Here is an 11,628-nt window from a genome sequence, read left to right as displayed (position 1 = left end):
GACGTATGGGTTTTCATGTGCGACATCTTTTGTTGCCAGGATGCCACCGATGAGCAGGTCTCCTGGCCTGTAATAGTTCTCTGCTGCGCTTTCATCTGGGATCAGATTCAGGGGGCACTTTGCCTCCTGCCCCTTCAAGGCTGCACAGGGCAGCAAGAACACTGAAAGGAGAATCCGGTTAACCATTGGGGGCCCTTCTCCTTTCTAGCCTTCCCTCTTGTCCATTCCCCTCACACACTAATGAGAGAAAGACAGGAAACTTGTGCAAGACCGAGGCTGCCCTGTGTTCATACATACAAGGAGGTCAGCACCAAGGAGGGGCTTGTTTACATTTCTCAGAAGCATCATTCACCTGCCTGCTCTGCTTGCTCCTTGCCTTCGAGTCTCATGTCAGCTGAGAAGTGATTTTATGCAGCAGACTTTACAGGCACCAGGAAACATTTTCCTTGATTGCAAGTTTTGGTCCTATAGGCAATTTCCTGAGCAGTGGCAAAAAGGAAAAAGAAATCACTGTGAGGTAGGTAATTACAAGGTGAATGAGTATCACCTCTGCATCTTGGTGGACTCTCAGAGTGGCCTGAGCCCCAGGTGGAGAGCGGGAGGAAAACATGCTTGTGAATCTCACCGAAATTAGACTAGTATCTCTGATGGGATCACTGAAGGGGAAAGTTGAGTGCTGGTTGACCCTCATTGACAAACCTCCATCGAATGTGCTTGGCTGAAGATTATGTTTTGGGATGCACTTGAATTTATGCACAGCACTAAGTGGTCACTAGTAAACAGTATGAGTACATAAACCTTTCTTCCAAGCAAGCAGATAATGTTTCCACCTTAAGCCCTGCTGTCTCATAGGGTATTCAGTGTCTGAACTTGGTCTTTCCAACCCTACAACCTTTCCCAGCCCTTCCAGTAGAACAGAGGAAGACACTGTGGATTCCAGCAGGGTACAAAGCAACCTGCATCCCTTGTTTCGTATCTGCCAGAAGCTGTAACCCTCCCATGTTTTTTTTAAAGCAATTCAAGTTCTTTCTGTGATAACAAACAGTTTGGTGTTTGGGAAGACAGGGTTTACTTGGTGCTGGAACTGGGCTGAAGCAGTGTTCCCATTCAGCTCTGACAATGGATTGCCAGTGAATGTCCATTGTCTCTGACTAGTTCCACAACTGGGCTTCTTAAAGAGCAATAATCATGGGTGTACCTGCACTCAAAATGAGTTCCCAGGGAAGAAGCAGGTGATGACAAGCCAGCCAGCTCTGATTAGCACAGGTCCAGGCCTTGGTGGCCCACTCTGAACACAGCCCATGGGACTCCCTGTATCATGGGTAGCATCAGCATTTTGCTTCCCCATGGCAGCTGCAGGGTGCTTAATATGTCCGAGTTCCTGTTTAGGGACTCCTTTGATTCATGCCTGCCATTTCTACCAAGGAATGGCACTCAAGCTGTTTTATGGGCTCCTTAAGAACAGATTATGAGAAAACAACCCTGCAATACAAGGAAAACACAGCAGTTCCAGAAAATCAAATGAAAATCTACAGCAATCTCAGCAGAGCTGCTTACAAACCAAGAGGTCCTAGAAGAAAGCCGTATTTGCTTGCTAGAAAGGATTTCAGGGATTGAGTAATGTAAGTTCTTTCAGGTTTCTTCCTTAGATTTACTGTATCTCCAAACTTAATGGTGACACTGGATTCCTCCCACTTATCATGAGATTTCACCAGGTGCTTTCAACCTGAGATGCTCCTTTGCATTCAGGTCAGGCCTTGGGACAATGATGTAGCACTTGGGAAGGAAGATGCAGCCCAGGAGCCCAGCACTGGAGGCCAAGGTGGAGAAGACCCTGCGCTGCCACCATGTACTTCCCCTTGGTGCTTGTAGGAAGGCATGGAGGACACCCAGACAGTGCAGAAGACTAGCATGCTGAAGATGATCAGCTTGGCCTCATTGAAGGACACAGGCAGCTTCCTGGACAGGAAAGCCACTGTGAAGCAGATGGCAGCCAGGAAGTCCATGTAGCCAAGGGCAACATAGAAAAAAACGAGAGACCCTTCATTGCATTGCAGGATGATGTGTCCATGCTGGGCGTTCATGTCAGAATCAGGGAAGCGTTTATTGCATTTGTTTGTTGTATATCATATAATCTGCTTGCATATCCCTTGTGCAAGCTCCTGATGAGATTTCTGCCCAGTATTTGCACAAGATTTCCATTTACCAAAGGAAGTCATCTTGTATGTAATATTTTATTTGATCAACTTCTTTGGGGCACAGCAATTCATAAAATATAATCAAAGACAATACCAAAGATCAACTAGAAATAACAGTAAAGGTAACATAAATGTCAATGAAAATCAATTGAAAAGAACGGAGCCCCTGTCATTGAATGTGTGTGAGTGCTGGACTTAAGCAATATCCTGGGCTGGTTTTACATCTGAGCCCTAAATTCCCTGAAAACCTGAGGCTACCTGGAGCCAAAACTCCATTAGCTTTCAATTTCCGTTGAAAACAGTCTTTTCGAACAGCTAGGTGTACAGAGTGGTTTTTCTCAGTAAGCGACAAAGTACAGGCTTTCCTTTGCCTTTCCAAGCTGGGGTTTAGTTTGGATATGGTCTCCCTTCTTGAGAGAGATGAGAGAAATACCAGTTCTTGCTGGTTTTCCCATGAGACTTAGCTCACATCTTAATGGCTACAGGGGATCCCTCCTGCTTAGCATCAGTTGGCTTCATGTACTTTCAACATGAGATGCTCCTTTGTATTCAGGTCAGGCCTCAGGACAATGATGTAGCACTTGGGAAGAAAGATGCAGCACAGCAACCCAGCACTGGAGGCCAAGATGGAGAAGACCTGTACTGCCACCATATACTTTCCCTTGGTGCTCAGGTATGAGGGCACAAAGGACACCCAGACACTGCAGAAGACCAGCATGCTGAAGGTGATCAGCTTGGCTTCGTTAAAAGCCCCAGGGAGCTTTCTGGCCACAAAAGCCACTGTGAAGCAGATGGCAGCCAGGAAGCCCATGTATCCCAGGGCAGCATAGAACATTGTGACAATCCCTTCATTGCATTGCAGAATGATGTGTCCAGGCTGGGAGTTCATGTCAGAGTCAGGAAAGGGTGGAGCCATGGCCAGCCAGAAGGAACAGATGACCAGTTGGATACTTGAACAGGAAAGGACAATGGCATTGGCCAAGCTTTTTCCCAGCCACTTTCTCACCTTGTTCCCTGGCTTGGTGGCCAGGAAGGCCAGCACCACAGTGACTGTTTTGGCCAGCACAGAAGAGACAGCAACTGAGAAGATAATGCTGAAGGCCGTTTGTCGGAGGAGGCAGGTAACTTTTTTTGGCTGCCCAATGAACAGGAAGGTGGACAGAAAGGAAAGCAGGAGAGAGACAAGCAGAATGTAGGAGAGGTCCCTGTTGTTGGCTTTGACTATTGGAGTGTCCAAGTATTTGAAGAAGATTCCTAAGACACAGCCTGTGGTTAAGAAGAAGAGTAAGGCAAGGGAAGCCAGGGTGATCCCTAAAGCGCCTGCGTAAGATAGGAATGTCAAGGTCTTGGGCACACAATGATCCTGGTCTGAATTTTGTTGGTGATCTTCTGGACACGCAATACAGTGATCTGCATCTGAAAGGAGGGAGAGTCAACCCAGTTTCACTAAGAACCATCTGATGTTATTCAGAAGTGTCTGTGTTGTAACACATTTGATGGAAAATGTTGGGCCTCTTCTTATTCTTGTGCACACGCCTCCCACATTGGGCCAGGACTCGCTATCTGGGGAGTCCTGAACTTGGCTAGCCTGCAACTAGTTGCCACAGCTGTGGGAGTCCAGTGAGCCAGCTCCCTGTGGCACTGCTTAATGAGACAGGATAGGCTGGCATGGGAGGAGGCAACAAGGAAGTCCAGCTCAGCTCTGAGTCCCATTGACAGACTTTTGGCTTCCTTGGTTACAATCTGCTTCTCCAGAGTTCATACTCAAATCCCCAGGTAAAAGATTATGAGTTTGTGAACATATCCCATTGTAGGCTAAGGAAGTTTCAGTGGGTTTGTAAGATCTGGTGTCCCCTGAGCTTTGGAGGAGTAAACCCAGCCTTCCTGAGCATTTGAATATGTGTGGAACTGGCCTTAAATGGAAGGATCTTAGTCTAGCTTTCTCCTGGAGTTCCTTCCTGGAGAACTATTACCAAGAATAGGTTCAGAGGCTGGAAACAGTTCCACTAGCCCTATTATGAGTTCCCTACCCATCCAGGCCAGGTTTTGCTAGCAGATATTATGTGAGAGAAGTTATGGAATAACCTAAGCTACAAAATAAGTTGGTTGGTTGGTAAGAATGAGGCCGTTGTGATCTGATCTGTCCTCCTTTTGGGAACAATGTTTCGGTCTTCCATGGAATCAAGGACCTTAATAAGACCTTAAGTGTTTCTTAACTTGGCCCAAACTCATGATCCCATCTGGTCTTGGGTTGAACTTGATTCAAGGAGGGTGAAGAGTGGGTTGAGCTACAATTGCCCTCCATTGTATTTCAAGGATTGTCCTCTAATGCCATTTAATTGAATCTACTGTATAGAATTAATGAGTGAGATTAGAAATACAAAAGCCAGGAAAGAATTTAAGTAGAAAAAAATCCTTTATAACTACACTGAGTAGATAAACATTTCCAACAGGATATTTATTAAACTTGAAAATATATTTGTTATTTGCCCTTCATGAAATCTATTGGTCCAATATAAAAACTGGAACAGGAAAAGATCAAGATGAATAGCAGAATTAAACGAAGGAGACCAAGATTAGGGAGAATGAATAAACTCCACATTCAGGCAGGGATCAATCTGTGCACTGCTATGGCTGACCAGACTTCTTGCCCAGAGATAGAATGGGAGCTTTCCTGGGAAGCGCCTTCCACCAGTGGGGAGGTGGATCCTCAATGTAATCTCTAGTTAAACAATAGTGTTTAGGTGGACTCAACTCTTTGACCTACTTGGCCTTGAAAAGTGCTCCTTTCCTCTTAAGACACCTACCCTCCTGAGCAGAGATGGTGCCTTCTGGACAGGGGGCACAGGTATAGCAGCAGGGTGGTTTCCCCTCCTGAACCTTCTTGGCAGATCCAGGACGACAGCTCTCAACACACCTGGATTGAGGTATTGTCTGCAAACAAAGAGAAGGAGCATCAGGGAAGAGTTAGTCAGGGTCTCTGTGTCTATGGACATGAATCATCTAGTTGTAGAACAAATGAATGGAAGTTCCTTTCCCAGGGAGCCCTGGCAGGTGCTTCTTTCAAGGAAGCATTTCTGGAATGAGATTAAGACATCTCAGATTCAGCTTTCAAGAGTGATGCCATTGGGGAGGGCCAGATTAGTTCTTCAGGTTCAAATCCTGATTGTTGTAAACCACTGGTGTGAACATATGCTCAGGAAAACAGTGCTTAATATAGGGGCAGAAAGGATGAAGTGGAATCAACGTCCCTTTCTTGTGGTCCTAGCAGTGTGCCTTGGCCATTGTCGGGGCTACTGGAATTTCAGTTGAACTCTGTAATTGAGAGGGAGAGGATGGAAAATGGATCCCTGTCCAGGTTACATATTTTGAGGAGAACTGGCTCAGTATTACTTGATACTTACTCTTGGGAAAGCATACAGAAGATTGCAAACTGCATGCCATAGGAAATATTTGATGATGTAGTTCAGTTTAATGAATGTGAAAGGTAACAATGCAAGGAATCATTAGCCAACCTGGTGAAACGGCCTGGGCCACATGATTGTTTGTGGATCCATGGTGAGTTTCAGATCCCGGGCTGCCTGTCCCTCCAGGCTCCCAATGGTAACTCTATGGTAGGTCCCATTTGGGAGAAAGACCCAGTTCCTGATATCATAGTTGACTGCCAGCTCCCCATCTTCATATAAATAAAGCCCATTCTGGGCAGAATTAGCAAACTGGACTCTTCTCAGGAAAGTGTGAAACTGGAAGGACAGAGAAAAGAGCCAGTATTCCGAGTATTTGGATGCAGGATGGATACTTGGCCCTGTTCCATTTGCACCTGAACCCCTTAGGAATGAGCTCAGTTGCATTCCTAGCATCAGCTCCAGTATCTTTTTTCAGTGTCACAGCCAGGATAAGTTCTCATCTCCCCTGTTTCTGTGCATTTAGGCTGTGATGTCCCATGTCTGTGGCAACCATTGTGCTTTGCCATCCTTGGCTTTGGAAGCAACATCCAGAACCCTCATGCACAACAGGAAGGTACTGGCTGATTTAAGCTTATTTAAGAGACCTGCACAAAAATGCCTAATGTGGAATGCTCAGAGCAGCCCCATAATATCTGGACTTCACCAGAGATGCCATGATTAGGTATAGAAAATATGACCAGCCTGTTCAATGTGAGAATAAAATGGAGTGGTTCAAACATGAGGAAGAGTGAGGAGGGAGACCTTCCCATTGAAATCGGTGGAAAAATCCACAGTTCTAATATACTTCAGTCTGTTGGGGCTCCCCAGCAGCAAATGCTCCAACAATCTAACAGAAAAGTCATGTATTCCCACTTGAACTGTCCTGTCAAAGGCCTTCCTCCAGCAAGGAGCCCGTGAAAGGGTAATCAGCATAGACTGAGAAGTGATCAGGTGAGTCCAGTACCACCGAGAAGACTGGATGTAGAGCAAGGCACCAGGAAGAAACAGAAGGATGAGTGGAACAAGGCTGTGAAGGAACAGAAATCTCCAGAGCAGCCATTGAGGTGGCAATGATTAATCACCAAAGCATAGAAGAAAGAAAGGACTCCAGAATGCACAACATCTGGAAACCTTCATTTCCCTGAGAAAGGGCAAATTCCTCCTCTGGGATGCATACCCCAATGTGGTGCGGTGGCCTGACAGCATCCGAGAAGCTCAACACAATGCCACAAGGAGGGCAGATGGTCTCACTAGACTAGTCTCTACAAGGGTGACACAAGGAAGAAAGGTGAAATATTAGAAAGAAAGCCAGATTAGCGTTCAGAGGAAGAAGTGAAAATTGGTGGAACACACACAGACACACACACACAAACAAATAATTTAACAAAAGCAGATGATGCCATCTTGCTGGCAGAAAGCAGCAAAGACTTGAAAGTACTCCTGATGAAAAGTGCCAAAAAGAAAGAAGCAGCTGCAGAAGCAGGACTGCAGATGATAATAAAGACAACACAAATGGTATGCTTGATGACCATTTAGAGGTGCAGGAGAGTGAAGACAGCTGAGGAGGAAAATGGACACATTAGAAACATGGTGTCTTTGGAGACATGGAGAGCTTTGCAAATACTATGGACTGACAGAAAGACAAATCAAGATGCAAGCAAGCCAGAGCTCTTTCTTGAAGCAAAAATGACAAAACTGAGGCTGTCATCCTTTGGACACATCAAGTAAAGAGAAGGGAAAATTGAAGGCAGATGAAAAGGAAGAGCAGAAAGAGCTAGATGGATGTATGAAGGAAGCCACGGGCTAGAATGCAGAACAGCTACACAGGACTATCACAGATGGGATATTGTGGAGGGCTTTCATTCATGTAGCTGCCATAAGTTGGAGATGACTTGATGACACATAACAAGAGCAAATACAACTTTAGAAGCAGCTATGTCAACTGAGCTAGAGGTAGAGTTCATCACTCCAGTGTGGAAGTTTGTGAACTGGGCACAATGCTCAGTCTGTGGGCAGAAGTTGATGATAGATCACTTCAAATCCTTTGGAAGGTTTCTGCTAGATGTGGACTAGACATCCCTTCACATGCAGTCCATCTTCAGAAGAGCTCAAAAGAGCAATCAGGGTGGCATAGTGTGAAAAGTGCCCAACTGTGTTTATCCCAGAAATAGGCATTGAGATTAGCCTAGTGACATGGTGTGAGTATGGATTCAGGATCACGCTTCCACTTTGCAGTAGATTTCAATTTGGAACTACCTTGCAAAAGGAAAGGGGATACCTGCCATGGCTGCATCCTTTGCCATTCCAGCTCGTCTCTTCCATGCACACCCAAGATCTTTTTGGAGTGGGATGCATAAGCTAAATTTAAGGCATGGGCCATGACTCGGACGCTGTTGTAAATACTGTAGCTGTCCTGAGACAGGATCCTCTCAATCTCCTCCTGGGACAGCAGTTCCAGGTTCTCCTTCTCTCTGCATCTTGTCCAACCTTTTACAGATAAGCCATGCTTGGAATAGAAGCAGTGAAAAGCCGTCAGCCAAAATTGTGTCATATCTGATGACATTGGCCCATAGTAGTCGTAATCTGTTTTTCTCTTGGTCTTCACCACAAAGGAAAGAGAGCCATGGAAATAGTAGAAGGGCTGTGGATGGCTAAGGACATTGATGAAGATGTCCTGAAAAGATGTTGTGATCCACACTTTCATCCCAATCTGTTCCTCTTCTAGCCTTGATTGTATTATGATGAAGAGATTAAATCCATAGCTAGAGTCCCATACATAAATGCATACATTGACTTGTTTCCACAGATGAAGTGGTACACTCCGGATGACGAGTAAATAATTCATCCTCACAACTAGTCTTTTTAGGAAGGCCACACAGATTCCGCTGGTGGTAAGCAGAGGTGTCAATGTTCTTAGGAACCTTTCTCCATTGTCGTTCCTTGGAGCAAGGAGACCAATCCACATCCACTCAAAATACAGGATCAGTTTGACCATTCCCACAACCTGAATTTCTTCTTTTGGAATCATCTGGTAGATAAATGGGAATTGTGCTTTATCTTGTAGACCATCAGCAACAAAGCCATAACTCATCTAGGAGGAGGAAAGGGATGTGTTTTTATGATAATATTCAAATAGACATTAACATGAAAATATTATTATCTGAGACAAAAATCTTTCGTCATGATGATTCTGAGAGTTAGACTGAGTGGGAATTTGGGTTGGGGTTGAGGTTATGATCCGAGTATGATTAAATTCCTGATGGAGTTCTTCTGGTGCAACAGTTTTTTCTGCATTGCACTGAATGTAGAACAATTCACCCTTTGTGAGGGGTATGGTTCCTTGTAAGCCAAACAATCCAAGGCACCACAGTTGAAGGTACCAATCCAAGGCGTGCCATCGTAAGGAAAACTTCATCCTATGAAGAGCTAATTGCATCCTTTGACTTAGTCCAGAAACATGATGTGATCCCTTTGGGCACATCACCAGATATGGGTTGAAGCACATAACTATCCTTTCCATCCACTCTCTGCAACTGCCATTCCATGGATTTCATAAGCTTCCCCATTCTTGATATTCTGCAGCATTGGAAACCAGAACATTTGCTGAGTCCAATGGGAAAATAAGTTTTCTAAGCATGTTTATTTTTGCATTTAAAACTCATTTAAATCATCATATTATAATGCCCTGAAAAAATTGAGTTTGCTAGTCTTTTTGCTTCACTGCTTCTTGCTTCAACTTAGTGCGGCTCACCTTATTGCTATCCAAGTTCAAACTTCTTCCCTTCCCAGTTCCTACCTGTGGGATTTTGTAGATGCCAGACATGGCTGAAATGTGCATCGAGATGTCAGATTCAGCCCCTTCCACAAAGGCCACTGGGTTCTTCTGCTGTCCACATCTGTAGTTGGGAATGTTACTCTGCCCTCCAGCAAGAAGGTCCACCATGGCATCTGACGTGATTCTCCCATGGAAGTGGGTCTCATAGATGTTGTAGCCTAGGGTGAGGTTGAGCAGGAGTCCAGGACTTTGGTTGACCTCATGAATGGCAAGGAGGAAAGATAAAATGTGCCAGTACCGGACATGTCTCCGTTCCATTTTACTGAGAAAAGGGAAATGAGAAACGGTGATACTCTCCCTTCCCTTCCAGGAAAGAACTGTCATATTCAGTCTTTGCTAAGTGTTAGAGTATTTCTGGGCAATGGATGCTTCCCCAGAACAGTTGAGCCTCTATGCTTGGGATAAGGGGGAGCCTGGCATTTGGGTTGCCCTCCTGGACAGCAGTGGGGAAGGACAAAGCGGGCCAGCACCTGACACAGACCTCTTCTTGTGCTCAGCAAGAAAAAGAAAAATGGGTGGTCTTGTGTCCTCCTCCATTCATTCAGACAATAGACATCCCCAAAGTGCTGAGCTCCCATCCACAATGGATTGGCTCTTTGTGGTGTGGGGAGAACAATGCTCATATTAGTAATTTATTTTAATCATCCAGGCTGGTCCAAAAAGGAGTCTACCAAATAGGCTTAGAAAATATAAAAGTGCAGAGACAATTACCCACTGGTGAGTCACACTTTACAAGTAGCAAAGGCAAACACAAAAAGAAACCATGTTTTGCATGTCCCCCATAGTCCTGGGAACAGCTGCAGGAGATACGTCACCCCTTGCATCCCATTCGAGAGCCTTATCTGAGCATCCACTGCTCCTCTATGCATCATTCCTAGGGTCATGCAGAGACCAGAACCTTCACGTGCTCCCCATTTCCCACTCTGTCCTCCACCAGCTTACTTTGGGTAAAATCTTGCCTGAGAAAGAGTCTTGGGGATCAATAGAGTTGGCATAAGAACCCAAGGTATGCTTGGTTCCCCAAATGAATCTTTTAGACTGAGGGAAGCTTTGAAATTTTTCTTCTGCCCAGGACAGCAACCTTGCCTTTTGGCAGGATGTAGAGGGAAGTGGCCAGGGATTTTCCTGTACCAGGTTCCCTTCTCTGCAGCAGTGAAATCAGCACCTTGTTTAAGATGGAGACAAGAATACATCTCATGAGATTGGCAGGATGAAGTGGGGGGCGGGGAGACTGCCCTCCAAGCAGCCAGGCCCCTTCTCCTTTGCATGTTAAAAACCTCACTGGAAAGCACCCAAGAGATGGCCAAGCATATTTCGGTTGACCAGGAGATTGGGGCTGCCCCTTGTCAGACAGGGGCAATTAGAAGGAAGGTGGGAAAACATTTAATATTCCAAGGAATCCTCACCTACCTGTCAATTTTGGTCATGGGAGGTGCAGAAAAGATGTAGGGGTCTTCACGTACAGCATATTTGGTAGACAAGATCGCACTGAGGATCTGATCCCCTGGCCTGTGATAGTTCTCTGCATTGCTTTGATCTTGGACCAGATTCAAGGGGCATTTTGCCTTCTGCATCTCACAGGCTGCATGGGGCAGCCACATGAGCAGCAGTAGATGGATCATCGTGGGTTTGGTCCTTCTTGTCGTCCTTCCCTGTGCCAGTCTGTCTCACCAGAATAGGCAGAGAAGCCAGGAGAATCTTGCAAGGCTCTGTCTTTGGCCACACCAGGAGCTCTTTGCCAAAGAGGCTCTGTATGAAATTTCCAATTATCATATTTCCCCTGTCTAGTTGCCTGCATGTTGTCTCAACTTTGGAGGCATTTTATTGGCCTAACCTTTCATGCAAGTTCCCACCTCTTCCCCCCGAGACCAGTCTCTAGCATGCTGGTCTCCAAGGCAAACATGCTGAGGAAAAGATGGAAATCACTTGATTATATATAATTATATGAAGAATCACCATCACATAGATTAGGGAAAGGACTATCACCTCTGCACCTTTCTGGACTCTGAGCAGCCTGAGCCCCAGGTGGAGAACTGGAAGAAAATAAGTTTGTGAGACCACACCAGATTTGGTGTGATCTCTAAGCTGGGTTTACTGATGGGGAAAGGAGAGCTTGTCTTGAGCTTGAGTAATAAAACACCCTTCAGGG

The 11,628-nt window shown here is 45.4% G+C and overlaps 1 protein-coding gene across 1 annotated transcript; it reads right to left on the bottom strand.

Moving 5' to 3' along the window:
• Nucleotides 1–2,703: 2,703 nt before the first annotated feature.
• LOC123028964 (vomeronasal type-2 receptor 26-like) lies at nucleotides 2,704–11,101 on the bottom strand. Its single transcript, XM_044441332.1, has 5 exons — nucleotides 10,890–11,101; nucleotides 9,441–9,741; nucleotides 7,923–8,318; nucleotides 5,006–5,132; nucleotides 2,704–3,614 (listed from the first exon to the last, which is right to left on the bottom strand). The coding sequence occupies exons 1-5, from the start codon at nucleotides 11,099–11,101 to the stop codon at nucleotides 2,704–2,706; spliced, it is 1,947 nt and encodes a 648-aa protein (XP_044297267.1).
• Nucleotides 11,102–11,628: the final 527 nt, after the last annotated feature.

Source organism: Varanus komodoensis, unplaced genomic scaffold (genome assembly GCF_004798865.1).
Source record: "Varanus komodoensis strain SLA01 unplaced genomic scaffold, ASM479886v1 scaffold399, whole genome shotgun sequence".
Classification (NCBI taxonomy): domain Eukaryota; kingdom Metazoa; phylum Chordata; class Lepidosauria; order Squamata; family Varanidae; genus Varanus; species Varanus komodoensis.
This window is presented reverse-complemented; position numbering and strand designations above follow the sequence as displayed.